The sequence below is a fragment of the Seriola lalandi genome, unplaced genomic scaffold (genome assembly GCF_002814215.2).
Source record: "Seriola lalandi dorsalis isolate HSWRI2012SDOR001 ecotype SW California unplaced genomic scaffold, Sedor1 jcf7180002054359, whole genome shotgun sequence".
Lineage (NCBI taxonomy): Eukaryota > Metazoa > Chordata > Actinopteri > Carangiformes > Carangidae > Seriola > Seriola lalandi.
Window position 1 is genome coordinate 140,937 of NW_019524912.1, and position 25,260 is coordinate 166,196.

The 25,260-nt window shown below is 40.0% G+C and overlaps 2 protein-coding genes across 4 annotated transcripts; one reads left to right on the plus strand and one right to left on the minus strand.

The window, feature by feature from the left end:
- Nucleotide 1: 1 nt before the first annotated feature.
- On the minus strand, nucleotides 2-7,321 carry LOC111656553 (protein Lines homolog 1-like; the record flags this gene model as incomplete). The annotated part of the gene is made up of 5 exons (XM_023408294.2): nucleotides 6,632-7,321; nucleotides 6,451-6,540; nucleotides 3,824-3,956; nucleotides 2,033-2,623; nucleotides 2-42 (listed from the first exon to the last, which is right to left on the minus strand). Coding segments are annotated over exons 1-5 (1,233 nt in total), but the record flags the coding sequence as incomplete, so codon positions are not given.
- A 2,412-nt stretch (nucleotides 7,322-9,733) lies between these two features.
- On the plus strand, nucleotides 9,734-24,526 carry asb7 (ankyrin repeat and SOCS box containing 7). Of its 3 annotated transcripts, XR_015437375.1 has the most exons (6): nucleotides 9,734-9,977; nucleotides 10,724-10,847; nucleotides 13,134-13,345; nucleotides 15,445-16,050; nucleotides 20,211-23,468; nucleotides 23,515-24,526. XR_015437375.1 is itself a non-coding variant. In XM_023408291.2 (5 exons), the coding sequence occupies exons 2-5, from the start codon at nucleotides 10,810-10,812 to the stop codon at nucleotides 20,348-20,350; spliced, it is 996 nt and encodes a 331-aa protein (XP_023264059.1). In that variant the 5' UTR covers nucleotides 9,734-9,977; nucleotides 10,724-10,809; the 3' UTR covers nucleotides 20,351-24,526. The 3 variants fall into 3 exon arrangements, 2 of the variants coding, with proteins under 2 accessions (XP_023264059.1, XP_023264060.1); XM_023408291.2 differs by having other exon boundaries at nucleotides 20,211-24,526; XM_023408292.2 differs by lacking the exon at nucleotides 9,734-9,977 and having other exon boundaries at nucleotides 13,092-13,345; nucleotides 20,211-24,526.
- The last annotated feature ends 734 nt before the right edge of the window (nucleotides 24,527-25,260 follow it).

Below are 25,260 nucleotides of genomic sequence, written 5' to 3' on the forward strand. Positions count from 1 at the left end.
TCTGTAGATACCCATTAACTTCTATGGCACAGTCCACCTCTGCTGTGACAGGACACAGGGAGGGTATCAGCATAGTCACTCAACACATATGTGAGAGGACCGCCCCCTGCTGTGGAAACACTGTAACACAGGGTGTCAAGAATTCCTCTTCCTGCTACATTACAGACTCATAAAGACACTGCTGCTGTCGTGTGCTGCTGTTACAGTGTCTGGACAGGCTCTCTTTAATTTGTTGTTCTGGCGACATCCTGTGCTTTCATCAAAAACATACATAAAATAAAGGCATAAATACTCACCTAAAATAGAAGCACTACTCTCTTTTACAAAACAAGTTTTTGAAAAGACAAATAACTATCAAGATCATGATTACCAGAATCTTACAATAGCTGATATTTTTGCCACTTGGAGGCAGTAGAAGCTGTGAACACGACACTGAGATATCATCACCTTTAAAGGAGCTATTGGTACGTTGTGCTAGCGTGAGCATTAACAGTTGTTTACGTACCAGTCTTGGCGAGAGCTTCAGCCATTGCTGCGTCATATGTCCTCTGAGCAGCTACTTCTTCAGGACAGACTGGATGCTACAGTGACCTGGTATCAAGAAAATCCGACTGGGCCAGGGCTAGCTGGTTAGCATTCTAACTTCAGTAGAAGAAAAAGATGTGATAGAGACAAGAGTTTTCATTGGTGTTTCTTTCCACCTCAACAGTTGTTGGTGAGTAAAGGAATGCAGTTTGATGCTGAACTCACAAAGTTTCTTCTGGACTGGTGAGTAAACAGCTGTTAATGTGTGACAACCCTCTCCACCTGTGTACCTGTTGCGTCCTGTGTGTGGCTGCTTCCTTTACAGGTACTAGAGGTGGGTGTGGCAGAGGGCTGTCAGTACCTGGGCTCATCAGCAGACCTGGCACACCTGGGTCCTCTCTGCTACTGCTTTTAAAACCATGTTGGAGTTCAGTTCTTTCTCTCTGTCCTCCTGGAGGCACCTGTTTGGTTTGGGTGGCATTTGGTTTGTGTTGTCATGCACTCACTTACACTGCTGATCTTACAGATTACATATGCCATTGTTAGTTTAGCTTCTTCTTCTAGATTTAACATTTGTTAATTGGATTGTTTGTGTGCATCTCCCTCTTTTGTCATGGCTGTGTGGCCCGTTTTGTGACAAATGCTAATGTTGGCAATGTAGCAATAGCTCTTTTAAGATGATGGCAATTTTGTTAGCAAACACTTGCTCATTTATACATGGAGCGGTCGCAGAGCAACATTATAAATCATTTTCAGCCACTCAGTTTTTGACCACGTTATGAATGCAAGATCAATATTCACTCTCTTCCATTCTGCTTTTGATCTCTACCCACTTCTGAGAAAAATATCTATATATAATTTTTTGCCAATTCAGTTCAAATATCAACTTTATATGGTGATAATATAGTATGTCCATGTTGTGTTTGCTCCCCCCCAAGTAGCAAACCAAAAAAAATAAATTAATGCTGCTTTAAACAAAATGTCTTGACACTTTACATTGGTTTAAAGTTCACTTTAAACTCTTTGCTTTCAAGTACCAAATCCCTTAAAAGGAGCTATTTGTAAGTTTTGCTACTGCTACACAGCTAGTGTTAGCATTAACAGCTGCTTTCTTACCAGTCTAGAAGAAACGCTGTGAATTCAGCATCAAACGTCATTCCTTTACTCAGCAACAGCCATCTCCAACACCAATGTTAACTCTTGTCTCTATCATGTCTTTTCTTCTACTGAAGATGGCACGCTAACCAGCTAGCCCCGAGCTGTCTTGTCACTTTCCGATAGCAACTCACTGCAGCCTCCAGCATTATAACCTCTGGTCTTGTAAACACAACGATGACTGAAGCTCCGTCAAGTGACAATCAACACCACCTGCTCCCGCAAAGAAACTACGTTCAGCCGCAGAGAAAACTTACAAATCCAAACTCTTCCCACGACATTAACTCAGCAAAAAAACACATACTGTACATAACTATGTGTACCAGTGTTGTGTTTCATTATAGACACTCACCTATTTGAGCTGTTTGTATATGAAGCTCCATGGACTTGAGAAGAAGCAGGCTGACAGCCCTCAGCATCACACTGTCTGGTTTCTGACCATCATCACCTTGGATGTTTCTGGTCCCCCCAAAGAAAGAAGCAGACTCCACTTGAACGGTTTCCAACCAATTAGCAACCACTGCAGTTAACACAGTCTCAGCTAGCGTGTTCATATCAGAGCTAAAGTGCTCATATTTCAGCCCAGTAGACGGCACGTCTCCTAACGCCCAGTCCTCTCCCGCCTTCTGAAGCACAGCTCTCTTCAGAAGCAGCATCGCTCGCTTTTTGACAAAATACTGTGAGGAGCATCTGACTGTAGTGAGGAGTGCTGAGGAGTGAATGTGGGTTAATCTCTGACTCTTCAGACCTGCGTCACATATCAAACTGGATGCAGTCAGTGCCTCCAGCAGGTCCAGCAGAAGGCAGCATGTAGTTCCCCAGTGGCTGCTGCTTGTAAAATCCACCGGACACTGTGTTACCTCCTCTCTCTCGTCAGGGAGAAACTTTGAACACAAAGCACACAGGCTGGAGTCAAAAGCTGCCAGAAGTTTCCCGAGGATCTCTGATGGAATAAACACATATTATTCAAAATGAGACATTAGACACCACAACACAACAAGCAGGGAAGCTGGGTTCCTCTACTCTGGACTTCATATTGGTCTTTTTGTTATGGGTAAACCAGATACTGAATCTTTGAATCTTTGAAATTTTGACTGTTTGGTGGGAAAAAAATACATTTTGAAGATTAAACAATTCATTAATAGAAAATATACCAAACATATTAACTGTTAATGGAAACAGGAAACACTTAATGCAAATGTAAATCCTTAATATGGGACTTTAAACAAAAAAGCAACAATGGCAGTGAGAACAGTTAGTGAGAACAGTTCAGCCCTCTTACCTGCAGCCTTTCTAATAAAGGTATCAGAGAATTCAGTATCTACTGTATATAGATACCTGTGATCATCATCTTTTTTTTGCTTTTGCTGTTACAAGCTCAACTACTTACAAACATTAAATAAAATGACTCAGGTTTGAAACAAGCCTTAATCCAGAGCCTTCATACATCCCACAACTTGGACATTTGAAAGAGCGAACAGCTCTAAACAATGCTGTAAATATTCACTCACTTGAAGGTAAGACATTTTTTTAGCAACCTATAGGTCTCTTTCATATCTCTTTGGTCTCCAGGTCAAGTCTGTGAGCAAGAAAGAAATCATTCTTACATGGTTTGTAACATCTTTAATGGAAGAGACCGTCCATGAAGGATACATGCACCTTAGCCTCCTATTTAGATGCCCACATACCTGGGTCTGTCTGTAGAGCTCAGTGAGCTCTACAACATCCACTGTGTTTTGGATAAGTTTAGCACTGACTACTAAGGTGGACTAATTAACCGTCTTTCAGATTTTTGGGGATCTAACGACATTCCTGCTCAAAATCTCTGTATTTCATATCTTGGGAGGAATGTGACCGCCATCCTTCTGCATAGATATATTGGTTTTGACATATATGTTAATGAACAATATGTTTAAAGCAACTGTCATCCTAGCTCTGAGATATAGCAAAGACTGCAGGTTAAAGTCCTGAATCAGGGAGACAAAAAAAAACAGAATATCTGAGTTTCTATTGGCTGATGAACATGACCTTCAGGTGTGACCAACAAACATATTATGAGTTCACACATGGTTGTGACTCAGATGTGAATTAGATGAATGTCAGCCTCTGCTCAGATTGAATGCACAAAAGCAACATGTTTTACCTTGATGAGCTGCTTTAAGAAGTCTTTTTAGGACCTCAGTCAGTGACCACAGACAGGCGTCCAATTCAGGACCGGGGGGTGAGCTGTGAAATGTCTGAACACACTTCTGCTGCCAGACAAGATTGACTGTTCCCTGAGAAATGAAAGAATGTAGTAAACACATATAATGTTAAAACATTTGAACAATATGTCAGCCCTGTTCAGGAGTGCCACATCCACTGCATGGGAGACAGTCCCAGATAAACAGCCAGGAAGTAGCTGTGCACTGCTCTCAGAGGTGAGTTAACCAGATGTACAGTTACAAAACCAACCAGTTAATCGCCCTCCTTAAAGGGTTTCTATTGCTAAAACAAAAAATACTTTTAAAACATTTGTTATACAGCATAATTCTCTATTTTGAGTCACTTGTAGACATTGTTGTCGAGTGTGTAGTTTAGTTTCTTTAGGCCAATCTCTCTGCATGATCTTACTGACAATGCATTAGATGACGGCAGAGGAGAATAGAGCAGTTTTTAGCTTCTTTTTAAAGCCAGTTACAGTTTGGGGCAGATTTGATCTCCAGTGGGAGCTGGTTCCAGCAGTGGGCAGTATAATGGCTGAAAGTAAAAGAGTCCTGGTTAACATCTGTTCATGAGTCTACCATACGCAAAATCATTGAACAGGCAAGGTGTCCATGGCAGGACACCATGGAGGAAGCTGTTGCTCTCCAAAAACAACTCACTCTGAAGTTTGCCAAAGAGCAAAAAGAGTACAGCATATGTAACATGTGTCTCTAGCATGTTACATTACACACATAATTTAAGCTTTAAATGGTTACTTTATCTAATAGCAAAATCTTCTAATACAGAATTAAATTTTGTTAGTACTTTTATCTATGTTTGTTGTAAAGTGACTGTGTCATTTTTATATTTTTCTTGATGTTATTTTAGATTTTCATATTTAGTGCTTGGTTACCAAGGTAACAATACAACTATATAAAGTCCATTACCGGGGGAACAAGTCAGACCGAGCTTGTATCCCCCCAGTTGAGTGTTTGACTGTCTAATGAAGATCTGTAAATCTTAATATATTAATGTGTCTATTCTGAGAGAGAAGGTAATGATACTGAAATGTTTTACTGAGACCGGGCTTGTATCCCACAGATCCTGAAGTGCTCCTAAGCACATAAAAAAAAAGGTAGTGAATCAACATCAGCGCTAAAGAGTCAACTGCCAGCCATTACTTCAACATGGTCTTCTACACAGCGCAGAGACTGGAACCGTTATGTTGAAAAATAGATTTAATGGGGTATTGTAAACTGTATATTCAGGAGCAGACTGAACCCACTGAACCCAGTTACACATACCAACATGAAAACATCATCCCAAAGGATGGAGAGAGCATCAGGATTTGGGGATGTTTTGTTGCCTCTGGGCCTGGACAGCTTGCCATTAATATGACTGAGCTGAAGCAGCTCTGTTGGAGCACTGGTCCAAAGTTTCTCCTGAACGCTGTGCAGGTCTGATCCACAGCAACCAGGAGCTGCTGTTTGAGGTTATTGCTGACCAATGAGGTTCAACCATTTATTAAATCCATGGGTTCATCAACTTCTTCTATCAGCACTGTGGATGTTTGGTGTGTCTGTTTCATAAAGACCCACAGATCATAACTGTTTGACTGTCTTCTACTTACGTATGACACTTAAGGTTGAATTTCTCCTTAGCTGAGGGAGTTACTTAAGGGTGTTCCACAGAATAACTTAAAAAGTTTCCTTAGTTAAGGGAAAACGTTAAGACATTTGCAGCGATGAAATTTGTTTTCACAGCGGTAAAATTCTACAGTTTCCATGGAGACTGCTTGTTTGCAGGAATTAGTGCTTGTGATACCGGTTAACATCTCATCTCGTGAGAAAAAAATGGCAGAAGAATAGAAGGCAAGAAAACCGGCAACATTAAAGAAGTGCGCCACTATCTCATCCTCCTGTTGTTCTGATGGAAACTTCACCAGTGTTCAACAGACGGTCACAGCGTTTGACACTGTGAAGGATACGGCACACAGCTGATCGACTGATTCCTTAATTTGTTCACCAAGGTCTTCTGTGTAAGGGCTTAACTGACTTTCAGTTCTTCCTTAAGTATAATGCCAAGATAAGGAGAAAACCTTAAATACTTAAGTTAACATTTTAAAGAAACCTCAAAGAGAAGACTTAAGGGTGTTTTGTGCAACCGTTTTTATTTTAAGGACACCTTAAGTTGGACTTTAAGGAAAATCTTAACATAAGATGCTTTGTCCAACTGGCCCCTGACCTTTTATGGCCACTTAATGCAGAAAACCTGGAGAAAGTGATTCACACACTTTTTCTTGTCACTTTATGTCTGCTTGTCCAATATTCTACTGAACGTACATGATGAATACACAGAGTGAAATATTCAAAGCCATGGCACCTTTCCAAAATAATATTCTACAAGACACATTCCCCTCAAACTCAGACCTTTTCGCATCTTTAGAAACATTCAGAATCTACAATTTAAAAGGTGTTAAACTTGGTTCATTTTAACAAAGCATAAACACAACACGACCCTGTGCAGGTGGTTAGAGAAAGTTAGAGAGTTAATAATGCAAAATAGACAGATGAGTAGGCTACTCACAGACTTTTGGAGATTATACACAACGTACGCTGATACACTCTTTGCTGCCAGATGAGAGATAATGTGCTCCTCACTCTGGAACTGACGGACCTGTGGAGCAGTTATAGTTCACGTGACTGTGTTTATCACAGTAAATCCACATATTTGTGCTTTCACAGCCTGAGGAGAGTGTGGGACTCACAAGCTGTGACATGAGATCCATGTGTTCAAACAGCAGCCCCAGAGCCTCACCACAGTACACCGTGACTTCTGGAGGTTCGCTCTGAGACACCAGGCAGATCATCTTCTCCACCAGACTCACACTCATGCAGGTCAGCTCCACCACGTTCTCATGGCAACGCTCTGCAGGAGCACGCTCTCTGTCCTCACCGGGCACCGGTCCACACACACCACAAAATATCACACCCGCCATATCTGCAGCACTTTGGCGGGGACTTGACCCCGTGAGAAAACATCTGTACGCATCTGTCAGCCCGTGAAAGCACTCGGTCGTGGTGAGTCGCTCTCTGCGGCTCCCGGTGTGCTCCATGATGGTGCCTCTTCCGTGTAGCCCTGCCATATGATGCACGCGGAAGCAGCACTACAACAAATGGGTCAAGAAGCTAAGTCAAATCACCGAGAACTAACACCGAAGACCGGATGTAGGCCACTTGAGCCTTTAAAATAAAACACATTTGAGCTCGTTCCATATTGTTCTTGGGCCTGTACGAAGCCGGATTCGGGGTTAGTGAGGTAACTTCATGTTTACTGCTTGTTTTTCTGGGTTACGACGGTAGAGGATATGGAAAGCCAAAAGGTTCATAACTCGTCTCAGTTTCCACGGCGCTTGACGTATTGTAAACTCCGCTTTGAGCGCCACCGGGCGCTTAGTAAACGCCTTGGTGGCGTTCAAATACGTCAAGCGCCGTGGAGACTGAGACGAATTATGAACCTTTTGGCTTTCAATAAGGAGATGCTCTACACACAATACCTATATGGCAGTGATCTACTTTAAGAAATAATTATCTCAAACGATTCCAGCGTCTCAGTTTAGGAGAATATAAATAAGCCATGAAACCACCTCCGTGCTGCTTCAGGTACAACTGAAAATTGTCCGCATTAAGGGGTTTCAACATAAAAGTAGTAATCTATTTCATTAGGCCTACTATCCCATGTGGTAAATCATATGTACACAAAACCAGTAGGACATTGAAGAGATGTACAGTATAACATCATAGAAACATTAGGCTAATATGAATGTCATATATTACATTTCTGTATGGGGACATTAAACAGGGTTCTCTTCACAGAGGAGGTGGGGCTTGTGATAAACTGCTGCTGGATTAAACACTGGATCTGTTGATTCAAAACCCTGCCACTTTACAATGTTCTCATAGAATTTCATCTCAAATTCCTCTTGTAAACTCAATACAGATTTATCCATTTCTGGATTATGGTATTCCATTGGACTAATCTTCACCGCAGTGTTTAATCAGAACTTTCTTGTAAGTTTAAAATGGCATGTATTTATTGTTGATAGGTCTCCTACAGTATATATAAATAATATATTTGACTTCCCAGTCAACTTAAGTTAAGTTATCCTTAACAAGTTATTTGTATTTGATGTCTGACTAAATATTCAGCTCAAATCTTCTGTGTTTTTCAATGTGTCCATTTCTTCATAGCCTCTATGTAGAAGGTAAAGGCCACTGAACAGGAAGTCCGTCCAGTAGGTGTAAAGAAGTGTCTTTTGCTATTGATTATTGTCACCCAGTGGTCTTCAAATACTCTCCTGTTATCAGACAGGGAAGTATATCTTCTTTTTATTCACAGCTCCCACATGGTGAGAAATTATGTAAAATGTTAGAAGACAATTTGTTTTGGAGGTTGTCAATATTGTATTTTACTCTTCCCTGAGCAATTACAAATGTCAGTTAAGTTTAAACATTCACATTACGTTACACTTCAAATATTTAATCCATAACATGCAACACCAAAAAAAAAACCACTCTCAGAGATGTTGTCATGATGTTTTGATTTTTTTTCTCCATATAAACATCAGAAAACTAAAATGTTATTAAATCTAATTAGTATTCTTTTTAAAACACATCTACATATTTTTATGAACACAAAATATATTAAACATGTATATTGTTGTTCTTCTGAATACTAATAATGTTTTGCCATCTTGATGTTCTGTGTGTTTTTCTTCCCTTGTAGTTTGCATGGTGCATGACGAACCAAAGTAAAGAGTAAAACAAGTGGTCAGAACAGGAAATGTTGACATTCAAAATGGTGATAATTCAGAGGCAATATTATTAGGATGATACAACAAAAGGAGGGAGGAATAGACTCAAAACTTAAATAGAGTGGATGTGGTAAGAAGTAGTGAGGGAAACAGGAAAGTAGATAAGCAGACTGAGAATTGAATACAGCAACAGTAACTTTATACTTTTCATTTCAGCAAATAATAATGATCATTGTCATGAGAATGAAACAGTAGAGTTAATTCGTATAACATGTAAAAAAAAAAAAATAGAAGTCAGGCTCAAATAATTACACAGTTACAGAAAATAGGATGAGGAGAAACCAGTGTTGAAAGTATTTTAGAAAGTATGTGGAGATAGTGTGAAGAGTAAATAAATGGCTGTTTGGTTTTCTGAGAAAAAGAGATTAGACATCTTTAAAGGAGTTGGACATTCGGGAAGATGAAATGCAGTGATGCAACATCAAGTGAAGGAGGAACAATGTGCCGCCATCTCCTGTATCAAAGTGTTCACCATCGTGACTTTATGTGTGGTGATATTCTGCATATTAAGCCTGGTTGATGATGTTGCTTTGACCATGTGACCAATGAGTTCTGATGCATTTGGCTGAACCTGAGCACATAATGCTCCTGTAGACCTCTCCATCCATCCTGTTGCTTTCATCAGCAGTGAAATGATCAATAAATGACAGTGTGCTAGTTCCATTTGCAGACATACATGCTCAAGCCATAGCAGACCCACCAAGATCTTTGACATATGCGGTTGTGGATTTTTGGCATGAGCTGTTTTTTGTCCACCCCTTCTTTTTCTCACCATTTTAATAGAGGTTGATTTTAGTTTCATCAGTCCAGGCCTGCTTTGAAAGTAGGTTAGTTCAGCAAGTTTTAGTCTGGAATGGCACAGAAAGATGTATTGCGACCCTAAAGTACGTTTTCATATACGATATTTCTTTCTTTATTGTCTTTTTTTTTTTGCATGTGTACGTTTTGTTTTAGATTTGTAGAAATTATACTTTTATTCTGAAAGGTTGTAGTCGGAAGTCTTATTGTTTTTGCTGATGGGGTCACACTGATGTGCTCAGTGAGAGACTTTGTTGTTAAAGCTGATTGTTTAACAGCGAAATGATGCTCAACATTGCTTAAACGGACATAAAGGGAAGTTTCAAAAGTCAATATTACTAATTAGTGTTGGATTGGAGTCGAAACGACAGAAATATGCAGCTTTGACAATTCTTCCCACCTGGAAGCTGATTGGCTTGAACGTCGGCTCAGCGTCTGTCAAGTAAATCTTTTTTTTAATAGTTGTTTAAAGTTGTTGTGTTTGTCAGTAAATGTGTAGAATGAACTGTAATATCCATTAACCCGGTGTGTTTGGTTTATGTGTACCGTGTACCGAACTGTGCCAGTACAAAAAGTGAACAGAAGCTAGCGAGCTAGCGCTAGTGCATTTGTTAGCTTGCTGGCGTTAGCTAGCAGCCTAAGAAAAATATAGCCTGAAATCGAGTGGTTTTGAATAAGAGTCTGGGCATTCATTCCGTTTAGTGTAATCTGTGAGACGAGTTTTCTTCATCTGTGCGTTTGGCAACCCCCGCTTTTAATACATATCGATATTGTTTACTTGTCTGTGCTGTGCATTGTTGGTTATGTTAGCAAATAAAGCCATTCTATTGTCCAATTTTCTCCAACCGGTTAAGAGCTAACCAACTAAACAATTAGTGTTGAATGTGATGACAGGACATGCTGTAGAGTTTTCTGCCTTGTTGGAACGGTTTAGTCATTTGGCTGTCACAATGAAGCGGTCGCTAATTTTGAATCAGAGCTTTTTAAGTTAGAAAGTTGTGCATTTGACATCTCATTTATCTCATTTGACATAACTGCCATTTCACATTATGAATTATTATTATTACTATTATTATTATTATTGGTGATGGTAGTAGTAGTAGTAGTAGTATATCCATAACAAGTCCACAATTTTGTCTGACGTTAATTGCATAATTGATGAAATGATCATTTTTGTGTGTGTTGCAGGACTAACTATTGAAGACACAGTGCCTCTTATTTCTTTCTCAGCCTCCCTGACGGTGCAGCTGTATAATTACTGGTGCAGCTCCGATATGACTAAGAGAAGCCCATCTTTTCAGCTGGTCAAAAGGTAGATTTTTTTTTTTATTTTACATCCTTTTAATTTAAAGTGGTCAACAAGAGCAGTTCAAATATTTTAACAAAATAAATAATTTCTTGCTAATTTGAATTTCTACAAGCTGTTGCTCTGTTCTCAATTTGGTTAAATTCAGGGTTTGGAACAAAATCATGTGTCCTCAGGACCTGTGGTTTAAACTGCACCTACTGTTTAGGGGCTGGATATAGTCCTAAATCTACCTTGTCAACAGATGTGGTTTTGTTATACTGCACTGGGTGTCTGCATTGTTGATGTGTTCGCACATATTTGTCAGTGAGTAAGAGCCAAACAAGAAGTTAATGCAGCCATAAATTCTGGCAGCTTGTGGACAGTCGTACCTTTGTGAACATGGAAAAATGACAAAACTCACATATACCCTGACAACTATGCGAACACAAAATTATCATTTGTGCTTTAGTCTAAATCCAGCTGCTACTACAAGTCACTTTAATGCCACTAGAAGTCTCTGGAATGTAGATTTGCCTTAAACCTGCTGCACACCTTTAAAGCTGAACTTTAAAGGGGCAATATGTAAGATTTGTGCAACTGTTGTCAAGTGAAGACTTCATGACCAGAGAGGATGGCTGCAACACAGGTTTATATCCTCTCATGTATGAGGCAAAAAGATGCTTACTGATCATCTAAGACAGAGGTCAATTCCCATTAATCCTGTACTAACTAACACAGGTAGATGCCACAAAAACTATTCAGTCAACCAAGGACACAAGCTTCAGGGAAAAAAATCATACATATAGTGAAAGACTAATTCCCACTGCAGTTGCAACAAACTGCATATTGTTCTGTTCTTCAATTTTTTGTAGCAGTTAGTGATATTGTCGGTTGCCCTGAAAAATCATAAAACTGAAACCTGAAGCTTTAGTTTCTATTGAATGTAAAACATTACGGAGGAGTACCAGTGCTCTGTTGGGCAGAGATTTTAATGTAACATCATCATACACCCAGTTTAGCTGCTGTTTATCTGCCATTCAGCTGAACTTGTGTTAGTACACAGTACCCCCTGAAAGTTCAAGTGTTTGCTGAACATAGCAGAGCTAGTAGACTCGCTAAGTGATGTAGAAACAGTGTAAATTGGCTGAGCCTGTGTGTTGGCCAATAATAGCTTACGATGAACATAGCAGTATCGTTGTATGTCAGTCCACTATTATACAGTGGTGTTACAGAGTGGGGCTTCTTCCCTCACAAATGATCTTCGGTCAAGCACAGACGCTGGCTTGCACAGAGCACTTTAACCAGACAACAGCCAAGTTAATTTTAGCCTGTTATCAAGTTACTCACAGAATTAACATTAATTAGTGACAGCTGATGTCACCTGCTGCTTCCAAAGTTTGTCATTTTAACTGGTGAAAATGACAGCACTGGCTAAAAATGAGCAGCTGTTGCCTGAATGTTTTGTACACTGCTCCTTACAAATGATAAGTCATGTTGGAATCCATTTATTTTGCCAACCACATTGTCTGAACTCAGAGTCACTCAACAGTGCACCTAAATACATTCACACGCTTTAATTTTCACTCACATATTCAGTGAAATTCTTGCACTGTAGAGCCCAGCTGTGGTGAAGGAGAGCGCTGCAGCACCAGCAGGCTGAGGTGATCAGAACACAGTGGATATAGTAAAGAAAGGACCGAATTTAGATCAGGTTTCTTTCAATCAATACTCATCTCTTAAAATATGCCATGATATTAATCCTTAAGATCAACTCAGGTCATCTCTAGTCACAGTTTTTTAAGAAATACATTTTAGCGTTTCGACTAGCTCAGATATGTTCAGCAACAACATTTTAAAACTGGTTGTTTATATTATGTGATGTTTAAAATGAATACAGGCCAATATGTCATCAGATTTTTTTTAAACTCTTAAATGTCAACATAGCTATCAGTGCTACAGTATTGGTCAGGTTATGATTGGGATTTTACATCTTTTTTAATTGGTTGTCGTGGCCTGTAGCTTGTGAATAAAAATATTGTTTCTTAATGCCAGACATGGCATGTGAACAGCAGCACTGCTTCTCAGTAAACTTCATGCTGACTGCAGAAGCTCACTGCCTACATCATTCTCCTAAGCACCTGTCTCTCAGGTGTGCATTAGACAATGTTCAATGTTCTTGGCAGGTGAGTCAGACACTTCAGACACCCTGTACATACCCAACCAGTTTCCCCAGATATACAGAATGTATTCACCGATTTTTCCTAACAGCGGTTAGGTACAGATGAACATTCCCATTCCGAAATGTGACAGGATGCTGAACCATCACTGCAGAAGGAACCCTGAGCTTCATGAGGAGCTGCAGATCCAGGCTGCAGTGGCAGCTGGGGATGTCTGCACTGTCAGGAGGATGCTGGAGCAAGGATACTCACCCAAGATTCGCGATGCCAACGGCTGGACACTGCTCCACTTCTCTGCTGCCAAAGGGAAAGAGAGATGTGTTCGAGTCTTTCTGGAGCATGGAGGTCAGAGGCTTTTTTGTTGTTGTCTTGTTTGGTGTGTATCATTATGCTTTGACAGGTTTTTCTGTCTAAACACTAGAGGGCATTATTTTACTGCATAAGACAGCCTTTCATTCACCGCTGTATTGGTTGAAAGCCATTCAAGTTATAAAAAAGTATCTACAGCATGTCACACTTTATGGCTTTATCTAAGGAAATAAGTCCATTATATTTAAACACTCATTTGCTCTCACTGAGAATAAATGCCTTACATCCACAGAAAGTATCACCTAGAATATATATTCTTTTAAATCACCTTTCAGTGCCCTGACACTGACACAATAAATATTTGTAGAAATCCTTATCTCCTTAACAACCAGTGAGCATCAATATCACTGCACAACTCAAGAAAGTTGAATGTTTGCAGTGTTGGTCATATGAGGGTTAACAGTACTGTTCTCTCTCTCTCACACACACACACACACACACACACACACACACACACACACACACACACACACACACACAGAGGGGAAAAGCAAAAGGTCTGTATACTAGCGTTTCCTCCATTAATCTGTCAGATAATTACTGTCCTATGCTCCACCATGCAGTGAGCACGACTCATACCCCTCGCTATCCAACTCTTTTTTTATTGCTCCCACTGGGAAACATGAAAGTGAGAGATAATAAAATCCCACACAGTGGCTTTACTTTATTTTTAATACTGATTTTTGCCCAGTGTTCTTAAAGGACCATTCCTAGTGGTTTTGCACAGTCAGTCCAGTAAGTCCTGTGTGTTTACAACTTACATTATCTACACTTACACATCTATTTTAAAATTAATGCAAGTGGTAAGGGGTTCAGAACTGCTTTTTTCCTATTCTCCAGCAGCTCTTTGGTTCCAGTTCATATCAAAATCAACTCACAGAGACTTCAAACATGCTGAACATCACCATTTTTTCAAAGGTCAAGAGTTAGTGCTCCAGAATATGTAAACATGCAGTGTAAAGTATGAAAATTTCAGTTTATGTTGAGTTTTTCAAATCTTACTCAGGCGTGGTGATAGGAGCAGGGGCACCCACTGAATTTTAAATTCTCCCAGTTGTCTCTTATCCGTAGAGCCCAGGGTTGTTCATTTTGGCCTTACAGTCGTGGCACCATTACTGATTGAATCTGGTTTTGTTTTTTCAGGTGGAAATTCCAAAATACAGCCCAGGGCTTAAGTAAACCTTAATACTGAATTATTTGATTTTTTTCTCTTTTTTTTTTTTTTTGGACAGTTGGGGGCAGCATGAAATCTCAATATGGACTTATTATCACCTAATAAATTTCTTGTGGTGAGGAAACATTGGAGCCACTTTTCTGGACTCACTGTTCTTCTTTTAAATTAGATTTCCCACAAAATATTTATGTGAATATCCAGGAAAATTTGTCTTGTTCTGATGTTCTCTAAGAAGTCATGCAATCCTTGGCTATTTGAAATTGATGTGAGCAGTGAAAGGAAGTTTAAAGGTTTCACATTGAAGGAATCTGTTGCCTATTCATCATGTCTAGATCAGTGGGTCTCAACCTTTACCAACTCATGTTCCACTTGGAAAATCTCAAAAATGTTGGTGGCCCACACCCGACCACGTAACAATACGAAGGCCAGTTAATACGTTCTCAGAGCACTTTTTATTTCAGTGATAACGACTGAACATTCAGGACTGAACTGAAAACAAGGGAAGCTTGATTTTTCTTTTTTGTTTGATGGAGAGGATTCACCACCTGTCTCTTGACTCTCTCTCCTTTCATTTCTTCCTGTTGCCAACCAGCTATCCATTTTGATGCTCCAGTTTCTTTTAGTGTGCAGTCAGACTGAGATAGCAGCCCACTTGCATTACCTTCATGGCCCACCAGTGGGCCCCAGCTGACAGGTTGGGAACCACTGCTGCAGATCTAAAGTCGTGTGCACTGTATTTGTTTGAATCCTAGCTAAAGGTGAACTGGTAAAGAGGTTGTCTGTGGCTGATTAGGGTTTAGCTGGACTGTAGAGTCCCTGCTGATCACACACCATGTCACCCACAGTCTCAAAGCACAACTCCTGCTCTATTTGACCTTTCTCTCCTCTCTCCTCTGCACAGCCGACCCCACTGTGAAGGACTTTATCGGTGGCTTTACAGCACTTCACTATGCTGCTATGCATGGGAGAGCACGCATTGCCCGACTGATGCTGGAATCCGAGTTTCGCAGTGACATTATTAATGCAAAAAGCAACGATGGTTGGACGCCGCTGCACGTGGCTGCTCACTATGGTCGAGACTCATTCGTACGCCTCCTCCTCGAGTTCAGGGCCGAGGTGGACCCACTGAGTGACAAAGGTACCACGCCACTACAGTTGGCCATCATCCGCGAGCGCTCCAGCTGTGTACGGATCCTCCTGGACCACAGTGCCAACATTGACATTCAGAATGGCTTCCTGCTGCGGTACGCCGTCATCAAAGGCAATCACTCATACTGCCGCATGTTCCTGCAGAGGGGAGCAGACACTAATCTGGGACGTCTTGAAGACGGCCAGACCCCCCTGCACCTGTCAGCCCTCAGGGATGACGTGTTGTGCGCCCAGATGCTCTACACGTACGGAGCTAACACCAACACCAGGAACTATGAGGGCCAGACGCCGGTAGCTGTATCGGTTAGCATGTCTGGGATCAGCCGGCCTTGTCTGGACTTCTTGCAGGAGGTCACAAGTAAGTCTCACCAACACACTACCTGTCACACAAACAACAACAATAATAGCAAAAATAATAACAGTTTATTATAAATAACAATTTATGATCATCATTATTATTTGTTATTGCTTTATAAGTTTTAAAATGAGAAAGAAACAATTCATCTGATAGATAGAAAACACTATAATATGCACGACAGGAAGCTTGTCATGCACAAGTTGAGGTTCTTTTTGCATTTGTTTATTTGAGTTGCCAGTTTGGCAAAATCTGCTTCACTATGATCATTTATTTTCTCCTAAACATACATTTTTTTCTCATTGACACATTATGACTTGCAGTATGAGTACAGTTAAAGTGCTGCATTTCTATACAGCAGACAATTCTGTCATGTTCGACCTCTTCCTTCAACGTATGAAAATAACTTTGTGAATGGGGTTATTATATTTATGTCTCCCAAAAAATCCTAGAGGGATTTTGGATAAATAATTTATTCCGTTTCTTAATCATTATTTCCTTGTCTTCCTCCCTGGAATTGTTGGAAGGAGCTGCTTCATTATTTCTCTTTGAGTCCAAACCAGACACCTTAGCTGGGTGCTTCATGACATGTAATATTTTGAAACTGCAGGCGTTTCTATCTGTCAGAGCAAACTGCACGCGAAGATCATTGAGGTATTTGTATTAGCATGTATTATTTAAATTTCTTATTCATATAACAGCCATTGGAACGGGATCAGAATAAATTGTACTGATTGCATTGATTTATTTGTAAATGTGGGAAGAATCACTTATTCAAAATGAAAGATTTCTTGGCTGTAGTGAACACTGTATTTATGAGTATGGATACTGGCTAATGTTGTAGGCCCGTTTTGTAAATGCAGCACAGCACAGAGAAAAGTTGACAACCTTATCTTTGTAAAGAAACCTGGAGAAGTGGGTGGGGTGCAGAAACGGAGCCCAAGTTTAGTACAAAAAGTGATAGACCTTTTTAATGTAAGTTGAGAGGAGGCAAAAGTTGAGAAATGTATAGAGTGACAGAGGGCTGCTTGCCAACACAAGGTTATAATGACCAGTGTTCAGTCACAGAACAATCCTAGGTCAGAGGAACAGGAGAGCACATTACCTGAAGCATTATGATTTAGAAGGAACAATGGCTGCATTCCTCCACTGCCCCCTGAACTTTGATATCAAAGGTATCAAAGAGCTGTGCACTGATTCAGACAAGTCCTTTCAGAGACTCTAAACCATCAGCCAGATCACATGTCTGCTGGGTTATTGATTACACCTCTGCCTCCTGGATTAACTCATATGCCATGAAAGGCTCATCCCACACAGAATGACAGGCACCCTCAGCTCTTTTCAGCTGCTGCACACATCACTGATGCTCCTCTAAGGTTTTTCTCCTGTCACATACAGTACTTCAACATGTCCGACTGTCCTCATACAAAGGTCCCAACTTCAAGCAAAAGCAAAATCTTAAACATACTCTACCCCCAGGTGTCATGTATGACATCTCAATTCTAACATAGGATGTGTGAACGTCAACATCCACGAATCATTAAAAAATGGCATAATGCATGTAGACATTTTACTAATGACTCACTTAGTAACGTGTTATTACTCTTACACCGTACTTGATTGTATACAGGTATAAACAACAGCAACACATTTAATAGATTTTTGAAGTGAAAAGAAGTAAATACAATCGCTGCAGCAAACAGACATTAAAAATGAGCCTTTCTTCAAATGTTGGTGCATTGATACTGTTTATTTGATGATCTGAAAGAATAGAAGAAAAAGAAGTTACTGTAGCATTTGCAAAAATCTGGGCACTCTTCTAGACCAGTACTTAGTAACCCCATGCAGCTTGCAACTGCTTTTTATTCTTGATTTAGGAATTTTGACCCACTCCTCTTTGCAGATCATTTGAAGTTCTTGGGTATTTTTAGGCGGTCTTGCACGTACAGCATGATTAACAGATTTTTAGTGAGTTTTTGTAAAATGTTCCAAGTCCAGAAAGTGTGCCGTTCATTTGAAGCTTCAGCTCCAGCTTAGATGCCAGCCTGTTTTCTGTGTCAGTGTCTGGACTGACTCCGAGAAATTTGCATCTAGAATTTGCAGATATTTAGTGGAATCCATTCTTCCCTCTGTCCATTCAAAGTTTCCTGTACCAGTCGCTGCCACGCAACCTCAAAGCAGAATATTTCCATACCCGTGTTTAACAGTTGGCAAAGGGAGGGTCACTCAGCACTGGCTCAGTAGGGTGTTGAAACTTTTGGTTTTACGTTTTTTTTTCTTCATGAAATAAAAAGTAACAGTGCATTAATATTTTGTTGTTTACTTGACAAAATACAGTACAGACATATTTGGACAATTACACATTTTTTTGCTCTGCAGGCTCTGTGTTTCAGCGCTTCAGCAGAGACTTGGCACTTTATTGTAGTATCCTTCATTCAGATTAATGTGTTGAAGCACAGAGTACTTAATACTTAATGTCTGGATGGTATGAATTCATACAGTGTGAGTTTTCATAATTCATATTCTCTGGCTGTTCAGTTCTCAACAAATACAAGGTTTTGATACAAGGTTCTTCCTTGAGTTTTTCCTGTTTTTAGATGTTTGAGAAACCAAGACATTTTAGATGCACCTGATTTAAGAGGTGACAGTGGGACCTACCTCATGATTTTGTGAAGTGGGAGTAATGCTGGTATTGAGTTTCCTTCATGTTTACATGAACTTGTGAATCAAGTTTGTACACTGTCCAAAAATCTATAAACTGATTTCATCTTTTAAACTTATTGTCTGGACTAATGTTGTCATCCTTACATTTCCTGGACCAATCACCATCCACAGCACTGCTACCGATCACTGAAAGTAATTGGAACATGAATTATCACCTTCTGATAATTCTCAAATGTATGTAAACAAAAGCAGAATCCTGCAGTGGGAAAGACATAATTGTAGCTACTCTGGTATTTGACTTTTGTGGCCAACTAGATGCTCGAGTTGGTTTCGTTTGGTCATAAAACAATAAACATAATTATAAAAATTTGCACTATATTTTCTGACAATTTGCTTTTCACCTCAGTGGCTCAGTTTAGATCATAAAAATCATAAAAATGCAGATTTTCCATCTGGCTACAAAGCATGTTTCCTATGGTGAAGGGAGAGAAGTGTCTGTGGTAAGGTCACTTTAACCACATCATGCTGATAAGACCCACACACATCACTTCCTGGAATCAAGGGGATTCTTCCCATCTGTTTGCATACAGCTGATACCAGAGTGGAGTCGGAGTGATTTGGGGAACTGATTAACGCCTTTGGCTGAGCGCTGTGAAATCATACAGATGAAAGAGGAACTTTAAACTACGTAATGGATGTGCACCATTTGGGGTTTTGGGATGGCCGACAGTGACGGTGGCATTTTCCAGTTTTAAATTTGGGTTTTATTACTTTTGTTCCTCCAAATACAATATGGGAATTAGCAGCTTTCAGTATAAAACAGCAGAGTACAAATTGGATTGTAGAACTGAATCAACACAAGCTGTCAACAAAAACATTTCAAACGGCACAGCAGTAAGCTAGCTAATGTTAGCAATCCAGGACTGACATAATCGTAATCATCCCAATTTTAACTCATTAATATCAAACATGTTTGATATTACAGGGGTGGACCCGATGAGTCTGCCAGCAGTTCCAGAGGATTAATACTGGATCTGTGAACCCTTCACTAGATAATCTGGGCCAAATCTGACTATGTTCCACAACCAGATTTCTCCTCTGACGGTCAGGAGAGGTTAAACTGGCCCAAAACACCTGTAGTTTGAGCTTGGCAGCCAGGATCAACAACAACAAGCCCTGGTTCATATTTTAGCTCATGGAGCTCCTTCAGGCTAAGGAGGAGGGCGATAGACATGGGGACAGGATCCTGGTGATGGAGCATGGTTTATTATCATCAAGTCATGTATTTCACACACAAATGTGCACCTTGCCATTAAGACATGTAATGGACCCACAAATGAAGATTCTGTTCTGCTCTGTCAGTAGTTGTTACTAATAGACTGACATAAACCGATACTGATGTCTGTGCAGTGAAGACATCAGGCTCTCAGCCCGGCTGTGTTGAGCTTCCTCTCAGGTGCAATTCCACTGGTTAATAACTGTTTCTCTTCCTCTTCCAGGACAACCCCGGACTCTACAAGACTTGTGTCGAATAAAAATCCGTCACTGCATTGGCCTTCAAAGCTTGAAGTTCTTGGAGGAGCTACCAATCGCAAAGGTTATGAAAGACTATTTAAAACATAAGTTTGACAATGTGTGAAGGCGACCACAGCACAAGAGGAGAGGGTAACTAACAACTCTCTGCTATCATTTATGAAGACTATGCAATCACTAAGTCCACAGGTCTGTTCCCTACATGCCGAAGGAGAGTTAGTCCAGTTTGTTTGTCAAGTTACAGCACTTACTGAAGAGTTCAAACGGAGCCACCTCATGTGAGTAAAGGTTATTTATTTGTGGGAATAGAAACCTCATTTGACTGCAGTTAGCTTCTATTCATGGTGTTGCTGTGCATGATATTATCCTTGCTGGCTCAGATTGTTATCAAGTGTGTACCTGCCAATATATTTTAATTTATTTCCTCCCATCTAATTTTACTGAGCTATAGGAAGTTAAACTTATTTTAAACATTTATTTCTATCACAAAGTGTTGAGCTACTTGGATACTGAGCTTTAACAAAAAACCTCTAGAAGGTTCCCTCCCTGATTTTTGCCTCTGAATTCACCACCCACATTTTCAATTTGTTCAATGACTCGTCAAGATGGCACTGATGTTGTGCCCATTGACAGCACTTTTCTACAGTTAGAGAAACGGTTGATTAATCAGAGCTTTGAAGGTGAGATGAGCCGTGTGGACGTCGTCTTTCTACGAAGCCAGTTCGCTGTGTTTTACAGAGTAAAGTTTTGCTTTCAACAAAAAGCAGAAAGGAAAAACGTACTATGGAGTTACACATGGATGGGAGATGTGGACACCATGATCTGTTTGACTTATTGATTTGTTGACTTATTGCAAGCCCAAGCTCACTGCAGTCTGTAACAAACAGCCAGCAAAAACATTCTGACCTGCCAGAAATCATCTGATCCTCCAAGAACCAGATTGTTGATCGCTCAGGATGAATCAGGCATCACCACCCCCTCACACAGTCGGTCCACAGCAGTGTAAAGCTTCATTATTGGGGCGGGAAACCAGTTTAAAAGTTTGGAATTAAAGGAGCTATTTGTAAATTTTGCTATTGCTACAAGGCTAACATTAGCATTCACAGCTGATTACTGACCAGTCTAGATGAAACATTGAGTTCAGCACAAACTTCATTCCTTTACTCACCAACAGCTGTCTCCAGAGGTGGAAAGAAAGACCAATGTTAACGTTTTTTCTTCTACTGAAGTTCGCACGCTAACCAGCTAGCCCGTCTCGTCACTTTACAATAGACAAGCACTGTAGCCTCCAATCTGCCCCTGAAGACGCAGTGCTGCTCAGAGGACGTATTATAACCTTTTGTGTTATAAAGACAACGATGATCGAAGCTCTCGTCAAGTGACAATCACCACCACCCGCTACCAGCAAGAAATCTCATTCAGAGAAAACTTACAAATAAATCCTTTTTAAATTTGGGCTTAATCTTTACAGTGTCTGTCCAGCATAACATCGCAATGTCATGTCAGGCTGACGGAATGAATTGAAATGAAAAGATAATTCAGTCTGTTGTCGGGCTATAAAATGTCCTCCCGGCTCACTGCTGATGCTTTGGAACTGAATTTTAAAATATTGACAGTCAGCTGTGGAATTGTTGAGGTTTAGCTGGAACAAAATCCAACATCTATTAAAAGATTTTACACAGGATTAGATTTACTTCGACACTGCTTGACATTTGTTTTTTTTTTCTGATGACTTGCGTGGACACAGGGAAGAATATAACATGCAGTTGAAATGATTTTGGAACTTTAGTTTGATGCTTAGAAACAATTGGATGTGGCCAGTGCAGCATCGAAGTCTGCAGTGATCAACCATAAGTTGCTTTATCCATTTCTGCACTATATGTAGTACATTTAAGTTTGGAGTGAGTGCACTGTGATGGAAATCTGTTCTGAAAGCACCACATTGACTCACTAAAGGTGTGGTTTAAATAAGAGTAATATAGTCTGTTATGGATAACACTGACACACAATCGCTAGAAGCTACAGTCAATGTAAATATGTTACATGTACAACAGATATTTTTGTAGAATTTATTTAAGCAATGATCTCTGGTATTGTTAATGTATTTAAAGTTTGGATATAATATTATGATCTGTTTGGTGTGACGCAAATATTTCCTTTTTTTGTGTGTGTCTGAGTTCAAATACTCTGTTGTACAGGAATCATTTGGAATCAAGTGTTTTCTTTTATTCCTATGGCAGAAATGTTGGGTGCTTTCTTAAAATTCATCATCTGCATTTGCAGGTAACTCTGTTGTGGAGATTAAACTGTGAATTTTTAATTTTGACAATTAAAAATAAAATGTAGGGGTTAAATAATACCCATGCAACAAGAATTTTTTTCTTTGTCTCTGCATGTGTTTAAATTGCATAGTGAACTTCTGTGGCATCTTGAAGTTGCTTTTCCTAAAATGATGTTCTCACAAATCCATTCTAACAGTGTTCACCTGCATTCAGTGTCATCCTCATGTTTCATTTTTTGTTTATCTGCAGCTTTTTATCAGGACATCTTGTTCTTTTGCAGATTATGTGCCCCATGCAGTTGAACCGCGACAGAAATCTTTCTCCTGTTACAAAAAAAATAATTTGACTGGGTTAACACAGGAAAATGTAAAGTGAGTGTGGAGGTCAGGGGAGTTGCATGGAATAGATTTCTTTACAAAAAACTAAGATCACAATCATAAAGATACTCGTGTTTCACGGGATCAAACTCGACCCGTCCCGTTTTAACGGCTGCTCCGAATGCAGCCCTCTCTTCACTTCATGTGAAGGACGCCGCCCGCTGCACTGGGCCCTGACTCAAGTAGACAGTTAAATTTGGTTAAATCTTGGGTCATTAAAGATGCCCTGTGGAATTTCCAGTGTTTACATTCAGTATTACTCACTGATACACATTGTGTGCATCTAAACTGATCCAACAAACTTCTTCTACAGAATCATTTCCAAAGCTGAAAAACTTTGAGTACTCTTCTTGTTTGCATTGCTGTGTTTATTGAGCAGTACTGCCACCTGTCAGTCAGTGGGATGGTGCAAAGCAACTGGCTGGAGTGTTTATTGTCTGTGCGTCCTCATGCACATTAACAAGACGGACAAAATGGGCACCTGCTCATTTTAAAAAAAAAAAAAAAAAAACTTGCATAGCGCAACTAGAGGTCAAAAACTCCACAGGACACCTTTAATCCAACAGTGGCCCTGCGTCAGATGTTTAATGACGGCAGATTTTTCTCACAAGGTGGCTGCAGCTTTGACGTACCAACCAATCAAAATACAGTGTGAAATGACACAGAATACACTGTCCAATACAGCATTGCAAGTGCCCATAAAATACACAGATATAGCACATTAGGAATGATGTGTCTGTTAGGTGCCACTTTTTTAATTACCTTTTCTTTTTAATTCTTGCTGCATTTTGAAAATATGATTTTTATTATTTTATATCTCACTGTCTGACAGATTGCAACTAAGTTGGTCGTCAGTTTTCAGCAGTTTGAATGCGATATTAAATTGTCACTACAGATCTGGAAGGCTCCACATCAGTTTACTTCTGGTATGTTCCACCTTGAGAATAATCTGATGAGGATCATCTGTCCTTTGCGAGGTTCAGCCCAGGGTCTACAGTCTGCTGTGTTCTCTAAAAGACGCTCAGATGGAAGTGTAGAAAACCAGGAGTGTGATTTTTGTCTCGTTTAAGATGCGAGTTTAGATATTTTTCCTGGGTTTTGATGTTGGCCCAGGCCTAGTTTTACTAATGCCTTTAATCCATCTGATTTGACCATTACTGCTGATTCGTTTGATGATATATGAATCCTAAGATTCCTAATGCAGCCCCCCCCTCCCTTTGACTCACTCATCATTTTGAGGAATATTTTCAGATCCGAGTGAAAATAAACACTGGAGTCCGTTCAGTGTTGTTGTCGTGCCAGAATATTCTCCACCACATCTCAGTTCTGTTTCATGTCTCACACTGTCCGTCTCTCTGTACTTGGGTCTAGTTTTGATAAGATGCCATTTTGCAGCAGCAGCAGTTTTTGTATTGTGTGTGTGAATGAGTCTGTCATACATCGACTGCCTTCTCCAACTGGTTCCTCAGCAGACTTTGGTCGTCACAGTCAGGGAAACACTTCATACATCGTCTTATGTGGCTATCAAAAGTCTTCCACACCATTAACTACTGAATGTACAGAATATGCAGATTTTCAAATGTAAGAAAAACAAGATGTGTGAATAAACTAAAGTTAATGTTTCCGGGTTGTCAGCTGTTTCTGTTTTGGTCAGTTGTAACACATCTTCTGTAAACACAGCGTTAGTGTTTGTTATTAAAACGTGTCACTTGTAGATCGTTCGGTCTCAATTGCTCAAACGTGAGCACGACTCATCGGGTCTCTGGAGAACCACAATGATTTGGAGCTTTTAAAAAAAAAAAAAAAAAAACGTTGCTCTCTACCAGCATTGTTAGAGACACACACACACCTCTATCCCATGAGCTGGTTGCCCGGAATCACATCTGATTGGATAAACACCTCAGCTGCAGGAAGAGTCATCAAAATCATTTTTAGTTTCAGTTCAGGTTATTTCGGTCCTTATTAGTAAATACACTTAGAAATAAACTAATAATAATAAACAGTGTTATTACACCTACTCTCTGCATAATGTTACGTGAATCGGCAACCCCCTCAATACTAACAGGCGTATGGGAACAAAATCATTTTTCTTACAGGAAGATAAAAGAGGCATTTACCAAATGAAACATTAACAGCAAACACAGGGACACAATCAACTGTATCTAAAGATTAGCGCTTCACTAACTGAGGCCCTGACAAAGGATTTGTGCTTGATGCGAGGTCCATCTGTAAATACTTATGGAGTAGGTTTTGATTTATAGTTCAGTGTCAGATTTCAGCTGTTAATATCGCCACCCCAACACGAGACACATGTACATGATCAGACTCTAGCGCACTTTAATTATATTCCCCCAAAC